Source organism: Platalea leucorodia, assembly GCF_965183815.1.
Source record: "Platalea leucorodia genome assembly, contig: HAP1_HAP1_SCAFFOLD_232, whole genome shotgun sequence".
NCBI classification, from domain to species: Eukaryota; Metazoa; Chordata; class Aves; order Pelecaniformes; family Threskiornithidae; genus Platalea; species Platalea leucorodia.
The window spans coordinates 82,009-90,139 of record NW_028121332.1 but is presented as its reverse complement, the minus strand read 5'-3'; the positions used below and the strand labels follow the sequence as shown (position 1 = coordinate 90,139).

The 8,131-nt window shown below is 73.8% G+C and overlaps 1 protein-coding gene across 1 annotated transcript in view; it reads right to left on the bottom strand.

Moving 5' to 3' along the window:
- Positions 1-2,437: 2,437 nt before the first annotated feature.
- Positions 2,438-8,131, bottom strand: part of LOC309603888 (myeloid-associated differentiation marker homolog) — a gene marked incomplete at its 5' end in the record, with an annotated part of 5,928 nt that continues 234 nt past the window's right edge. Inside the window, 2 exons of the mRNA XM_082338772.1 lie at positions 2,438-4,401; positions 6,917-7,425. Of these exons, the coding sequence (XP_082194898.1) occupies positions 3,524-4,401; positions 6,917-7,425 (1,387 nt within the window). The 3' untranslated portion in view covers positions 2,438-3,523. The remainder of the gene's footprint in view (positions 4,402-6,916; positions 7,426-8,131) is intronic.

The window sequence follows — 8,131 nt, the reverse complement described above, 5'->3', positions numbered from 1 at the left end:
CACGTGGATGGACCTATGGATGCATGGACGGAGCCACGGACACGTGGATGGAGCCACGGACGCGTGGATGGACCCACGGACAGACCCACGGACATGGGGACGGACCCACGGACACGGGGACGGACCCACGGACATGGGGACGGACCCATGGATGTGTGGAAGGACACACGGACGGACCCACGGACAGGCCCGCGGACGCGTGGATGGACCTATGGATGCGTGGATGGACCCACGGACAGACCCACGGACATGGGGACAGACCCACGGACATGGGGACGGACCCACGGACACGGGGATGGACCCACGGACAGACCCACGGACATGGGGACAGACCCACGGACATGGGGACGGACCCACGGACACGGGGATGGACCCACGGACAGACCCACGGACATGGGGACAGACCCACGGACACGGGGACGGACCCCCAGACACACGGACAGACGTGGGCCCGCACGGACGGACCCACAGACACGCGGGAGGGCTCCCGGACCCACGGAGGGACAGACGGACCCGCGGACAGACAGACGGACCCACAGAGGGACAGACGGACCCGCGGACGGACAGACGGACCCGCGGACGGACAGACGGACCCACAGAGGGACAGACGGACCCGCAGAGGGACAGACGGACCCGCGGAGCCGCCCCCCCGGTGGGTGACTCACGGCCGCCCCCGGTCGGGGCTGCGCCCACCCACCCGCTCGCCCACGGACGGACCCATGGACGGACCCACGGACACGCAGCTCCAGGCATGGACAGACCCACGGACAGACCCACGGACGGACCCACGGACGGACCCACGGACAGACCCACGGACAGACCCACAGACGGACCCACGGACGGACCCACGGACGGACCCACGGACAGACGCACGGACACGCAGCTCCAGGCATGGACAGACCCACGGACGGACCCACGGACACGCAGCTCCAGGCATGGACAGACCCACGGACGGACCCACGGACGGACCCATGGACAGACCCACGGACAGACGCACGGACAGACCCACGGACAGACCCACGGACAGACGCACGGACACGCAGCTCCAGGCACGGACAGACCCACGGACGGACCCACAGACAGACACACAGATGAACCGTGGACGGACCCACGGACGGACCCACAGACAGACCCACGGACAGACACACAGACAGACCCACGGACAGACCCACGGACAGACCCACAGACGGACCCACAGACGGACTCACGGAGACCCACGGACAGACCCACGGACAGACCCACGGACAGACACACAGACAGACCCACGGACAGACCCACGGACGGACTCACGGACACGCAGCTCCGGGCACGGACAGACCCACGGACGGAGCCGTGGGCGGGCGGAGGGGCCCGCGGAGGGGGTGAGGGGACGGACAGACGGACGGGGGCGGGGGGGGGGGGGGGCAGACGGACCCGCGGAGGGGGTGAGGGGACGGACAGACGGACGGACGGGGGCGGGGGACGGACGGACGGACAGACGGACCCACGGACGGGGCGGGGGGGGGGGGGACCCACGGACCGACCTGCAGCCGCCGGACAGACGGACAGCGGCCCCGCAGCAGCCGGGAGGGAGGGGCGGGGCGTGGTCCGGGGGGGCGTGGCCTGGAGGGGGGCGGAGCCAAGGGAAGGGGCGGGGCCACGGGGGCGCGCCCCAGCCCTGCGGCAGGGGAAGGGAGGGGTGGGGCTGGGGGGGGCGTGGTCTCCTGGAGGGGGGCGGGGTTTGGCTTAAAGGGGACGCGTCGCGCTGTTTTGGGGGGTGGGGGGCGGCACGGAGAGGGGGGAGGGGGCAGCCCGGCCGCTTGGGGGGGGGTGGGGGGAGGGGGAGAAGGGGCAGCCACACCCCTCCCCCCACCCCTCCCCCACCCGAGGGGACCCAGGCGCCCGCGAAAGGGGGACGGGTCCCGGGGGGGGCCCCAGACCCAGATTTGCTGAAATGGGGGCGGGGGGAGGGGGAGGGGAGGGGGGGGAGGGGCAGGGCCGGACGCCTGGGTCCCTCCCCCACCCCCCACCCCCGGGGGACCCAGGCGTGGGGGTGGGGAGGGGGGGGGGGGGGGGAGTCTCCCGTGGGCCCCCTCCCCCCCCCCCCAGCCAGGATGAGCGCTGGGGGCGTGGCCTAGGTTGGGCGAGGCCACGCCCACTGATGGGGCTCCGCCCAGGGAGCCCCGCCCACAGGGAGCCCCCCCCCCCCCGCGTGTCCCCGTGACCCCCCCCCGCCCCCCGTGACCCCCCCCCCACAAACGGGCAGCGGCTCCTTTAAGAAGCACGGAGTCTCTTTAATGACACAGTTAAGGCTGCGGCGGCCCCTTTAAGGCGACCCCTCCCCCCCCTTAAGGCGACCCCCCCCCCCCCTTTAAGGCTTCGGCGGTTCCCCCCCCCCCCCAAGGGCCCGATCCTGCCCCAAGGGGGGGTGCGGGACCCCCCTAAGGGCGGGCCCGATCCTGCCCCAAGGGGGGGTCCAGGACCCCCATAAGGGCCCGATCCTGCCCCAAGGGGGGGTCTATGACCCCCCTAAGGGCCTGATCCTGCTCGGGGGGGGGACCCAGACCCCCCTAAGGGCCCAATCCTGCCCCAGGGCGGGGGTGCAGGACCCCCATAAGGGCCCAATCCTGCCCCAGGAAGAGACTATGACCCCTGTAAGGGCCCGATCCTGCCCCGGGGGGGGGTGCAGGACCCCCCAAAGGGCCTGATCCTGCCCCAAGGGGGGGTCTATGAACCCCATAATGGCCGGATCCTGCCCCAAGGGGGGGTCCAGGACCCCCATAAGGGCCCGATCCTGCCCCAAGGGGGGTCTATGCCCCCTGTAAGGGCCCGATCCTGCCCTGGGGTGGGACCCAGACCCCCCTAGGGGTCCAATTCTGCCCCAGGAACGGTCCAGGACCCCCATAAGGGCCCGATCCTGCCCCAAGGGGGGGTGCGGGACCCCCATAAGGGCCCGATCCTGCCCCAGGGAGAGTCTATGACCCCTGTAAGGGCCCGATCCTGCCCCAAGGGGGGGTCCAGGCCCCCCCCAAGGGCCCAATCCTGCCCCAGGGAGGGTGCAGGACCCCCATAAGGGCCCGATCCTGCCCCAGGGAGAGTCTATGACCCCCTGTAAGGGCCCGATCCTGCCCCAAGGGGGGGTCCAGGACCCCCCCAAGGGCCCGATCCTGCCCCAGGGAGGGTCCAGGACCCCCCCCAAGGACCGATCCTGCCCCAGGGAGGGTCCAGGCCCCCCATAAGGGCCCAATCCTGCCCCAGGGAGGGTCCAGGCCCCCCCCAAGGGCCCGATCCTGCCCCGGGGGGGGTCCAGGCCCCCCCCAAGGGCCCGATCCTGCCCCAGGGAGGGTCCAGGCCCCCCATAAGGGCCCAATCCTGCCCCGGGGGGGGTCCAGGCCCCCCCCAAGGGCCCGATCCTGCCCCAGGGAGGGTCCAGGCCCCCCATAAGGGCCCAATCCTGCCCCAGGGAGGGTCCAGGCCCCCCCCAAGGGCCCAATCCTGCCCCGGGGGGGGTCCAGGCCCCCCATAAGGGCCCGATCCTGCCCGCTCAGGCCCTGAGCAACACCAACCTCCCCGTCTGCCCCAAATCGACGCCGTAGGCCACCAAATTGAGGGCGGTGAGCAGGGCCACCAGCACCCGGCGATCCCAGGGGCAGGCGGCGTCGCAGCCGGCCGGCCGGCGCGCTCGCCCCCCCAGCTCATCCCGAAAGCCGTAAAGGGGCCAAAGGACGACGGCGGCCGCGTACGCCATCACCCCCAACGCGGCGTAAATTCCCAACGCCCTCCTGGTACCGGTGGGATCCTGAGTCCAACCGCACCAACCCCAACCCCCTAAACAACCCCCGATCACCAATATCCCGACGGCGAAAGAAACGCAATAAATCCCTAAACACCAACGCCAAGCTTCCGGCCCGGATCCGGCGCCGTGTTCCGCCGCCAAACCGAGGAGGAGGAGGGCGAGGAAGGTTTCGGTGATTTTCAATAATCCCGAAGATGTGGTTAAATAAGGAGCGGTTTGACCGGGTTTGGCTCGATCCCGGATCACCTCGGCGGCGTAAGCCAAAGCGGCCAAGCAGGAGCCGGCGGCGGCGGTGGCGCGGAGAGCTCGGGGTCGGCGCGCCGTCTCGCCGTCGTCCCTTAAATGTCCCATGGCCCAAATGACGGCGGCGGCCAGGCACGCCATGGCGGCGGCGGCGGCGTGGACGAGCGGGAGGTCGCGGCGGGCGGGGAGGCGACCGAAGGCTTCGGCGGCGAGGAGGAGGAGGGTGATGCTGAAGGCCAGGGCCCAGGCGGCCACGCAACCGTCGCCTTCGCCCGCTCGCCAGGGGCCGGCGGCCGCCGCCGTGCTGAAGGCCAGGCAGCAGCTGAGGGCCTGGGCCCAGCGCAGCGGGGAGGGGAGGCGGCACGGGGGGGGCATCGGGGGGGCTGCGGGGAGAGAGGGGGGTCAGGGGGGTGGGGGGGGGATGGGGGATGGGGGATGGGGGGTCGTGGGGGGATGGGGGGGCTGGGGGCATCGGGGGGGCTGTGGGGGGGGGGGGTCAGGGGGGTGGGGGGGTTGGGGGGATGGGGGGGGATTGGGGGGTTTGGGGGGGCTGGGGGCATGGGGGGGGCTGCGGGGAGAAGGGGGGTCAGGAGGGTGGGGGGGGTGGGGGATGGGGGAATGGGGGGTCATGGGGGGATGGGGGCATCGGGGGGGCTGCGGGGAGAGAGGGGGGTCGGGGGGGTGGGGGGGGGGGATGGGGGCATGGGGAGATGGGGGGTCATGGGGGGATGGGGGCATCGGGGGGCTGCGGGGAGAGAGGGGGGTCAGGGGGGTGGGGGCACGGGGGGGAGGGGGGGTTGGGGGGGTTTGGGGGGCTGGGGGAGGGGGGGGAGGGCGGTGGATGGGGGTGCAGGGGCGGGGCGGGCGGGGCGAGGGGCGCGCGAGGGCGGGGGGGTGGGGGTGCAAGGGGCGTGCAAGGGGGGTGCAAGGGCGGGAATGGGCGTGCAAGGGGCGTGCAAGGGGGGTGCAAGGGCGAGGTGGGGGTGCGAGGGGCGTGCAAGGGGCGTGCAAGGGCGGGAATGGGCGTGCAAGGGGCGTGCAAGGGGCGTGCAAGGGCGGGAATGGGCGTGCAAGGGGCGTGCAAGGGGGGTGCAAGGGCGAGGTGGGGGTGCGAGGGGCGTGCAAGGGGCGTGCAAGGGCGGGGGTGGGGGTGCAAGGGCGGGAATGGGGGTGCGAGGGGCGTGCAAGGGGCGTGCAAGGGGGGTGCAAGGGCGAGGTGGGGGTGCGAGGGGCGTGCAAGGGGCGTGCAAGGGCGGGGTGGGGGGTGCAAGGGCGGGAATGGGGGTGCGAGGGGCGTGCAAGGGGCGTGCAAGGGGGGTGCAAGGGCGGGGTGGGCGTGCAAGGGGCGTGCAAGGGGCGTGCAAGGGCGGGGTGGGGGTGCAAGGGCGGGAATGGGCGTGCGAGGGGCGTGCGAGGGGCGTGCAAGGGGGGTGCAAGGGCGGGGTGGGGGTGCAAGGGGGGGGATGGTGGTGCAAGGGGGGTGCAAGGGGGGGTTGGGGGTGCAAGGGGGGGGATGGTGGTGCAAGGGGCGTGCAAGGGCGGGGGTGGGGGTGCGAGGGCGGGGCGGGGGGGCGAGGGCGGCAGCCAGGGGGGCGCAAGGGCGGGGCGGGCGTGCAAAGGGGCGTGGCGCGGGGGGAACACGCGTGTGCAAGGCGTGTGATGGGGGCACCCAGGGGTCCGGGGGGGGGGGGGGTCTCAGGGGTCTGGGGGGCACCCAGGGGCCCAAGGGGGCACCCAGGGGTCCGGGGGGGGGTCCCAGGCTTCTGGGGGGGGGGCACGCCAGGGGTCTCAGGGGGCACCCAGGGGTCTGGGGGGGCACCCAGGGGTCCGGGGTTGGCACCCAGGGGTCGGGGGGGGGGGGTCTCAGGGGTCTGGGGGGCACCCAGGGGCCCAAGGGGGGCACCCATGGGTCCGGGGGGGGGTCCCAGGTTTCGGGGGGGGGCACCCAGAGATCTGGGGGAGGGGGTCCCAGTGGTTGGGAGGGGCACCCAGGGGGTCTCAGGGGGCACCCAGGGGTTTGGGGGGGCACCCAGGGGTCCGGGGTTGGCACCCAGGGGTCGGGGGGGGGGGGTCTCAGGGGTCTCAGGGGGCACCCAGGGGCCCAAGGGGGCACCCAGGGGTCCGGGGGGGGGTCCCAGGTTTCGGGGGGGGGGCACCCAGAGATCTGGGGGGGGGGGTCCCAGTGGTTGGGAGGGGCACCCAGGGGGTCTCAGGGGGGCACCCAGGGGTTTGGGGGGGCACCCAGGGATCTGGGGGGGGCACTCAGGGATCTGGGGGGGCACCCAGGGGTCCAAGGGGCCACCCAGGGGTCTGGGGGGGGTCCTATGGGTTGGGGGGGGCACCCAGGGGTCTGGGGCGGGTCCCAGGTTTCTGGGGGGGCACCCAGGGGTCTGGGGAGGGTCCCAGGGGTCTGGGGGGGGGGGTCCCAGGGGTTGGGGGGGGCACCCAGGGGTCTCAGGGGGCACCCAGGGGTCCGGGGAGGGTCCCATGGGTTGGAGGGGGGGCACCCAGGGGTCTCAGGGGGCACCCAGGGGTTTGGGGGGGGCACCCAGGGGTCCGGGGAGGGTCCCAGGGGTCTGGGGGGGGGGTCCCATGGGTTGGGGGGGGGGCACTCGGGGGTCTGGGGGGCACCCAGGGGTGCGGGGGGGGGGGGGGGCGGTCAGGGCTATGCCCATATAAGGCCCTGGAGAATCTCCCTTCCCCACCCCATCCCCCTCCAGGATGGGAGGGGGGGGTCGCCCCGCCCCCACCCGGGCGCTGGCTGCATCCTGTGGGGGGGGAGGGGGGGGACCCAGGGGTCCAAAAAGGGGAGGGGGGGGGGGCACCCGGGTCCCCAGGACCCCCCACATCGGCCCCCCCCCCCCGACCCCGGTGGCTCGGGTGGGTCCCGGCACTCACACGAGTGGATTCGGGTCTTTCCGGAAGGGTTCGGGTCTCTCCGAAGTTTGGGTTCCTCCGGGTTCGGGTCCCTTCGGGTTCGGGTCTGTTCGGGTTCGGGTGCCTTCGGGTGGGGTTCGGGTCCCGCCGGGTTCGGGTGCCTTCGGGTGGGGTTCGGGTGCCTTCGGGTGGGGTTCGGGTCCCGCCGGGTTCGGGTGCCTTCGGGTGGGGTTCGGGTCCCGCCGGGTTCGGGTGCCTTCGGGTGGGGTTCGGGTCCCTTCGGGTGGGGTTCGGGTGCCTTCGGGTGGGGTTCGGGTCCCGCCGGGTTCGGGTGCCTTCGGGTGGGGTTCGGGTGCCTTCGGGTGGGGTTCGGGTGCCTTCGGGTGGGGTTCGGCTCTCTCCGGGTTCGGGTCCCGCCGGGTTCGGGTCTCTCCCGGTTCGGGTGGTTCCGGACGGGTTCGGGGTGGTTCCGGACGGGTTCGGGTGTCTCCGGACGGGCTGGTCCCGACTCGGGTCTCTTCGGGCGGTGGCTGCCGAGGCGGGGTCGGGGTAGGGGAGTGGGCGTGGCCGGGAGGGGGGGTGGGTGGGCGTGACGTGAAGTGGTCCTGGGGGTGACGTCAGGGGATCCCCGGGAGAGGGGGGGGGGGGGCGGGGGGGGACACGGGGGACCCCTGGGGTGGGGCCGGGGGGGGACACGGGTGACATGGGGGGACACGGGGGGGGACATGGAGGGGACACGGGGGGGACACGAAGGGGACACGAGTGACATCGGGGGGACACGGGGGGGGCACGGGTGACATTGGGGGGGACATTGGGGGACACGGGGGGACATAGAGGGGACACGGGTGACATCGGGGGACACGGGGGGGACATTGGGGGACACGGGGGGGACACGGGTGACATCGGGGGGACACGGGGGGGAAAGGGGGGGACACGGGGGGGACACGGGTGACATCGGGGGGACACGGGGGGGACATTGGGGGACACGGGGGGGGACATGGAGGGGACACGGGGGGGACACGAAGGGGACACGAGTGACATCGGGGGGACACGGGGGGGGCACGGGTGACATCGGGGGGACACGGGGGGGACATTGGGGGACACGGGGGGGGACACGGGGGACGGGGGGGGGACATGGGGGGACATTGGGGGACACGGGGGGGGACACGGGGGGGACACGGGGGGGGGTCCCACGCGTGTCCCCAGGCCGCGGCGGTGCCAAAGGGCAGCGCCCCC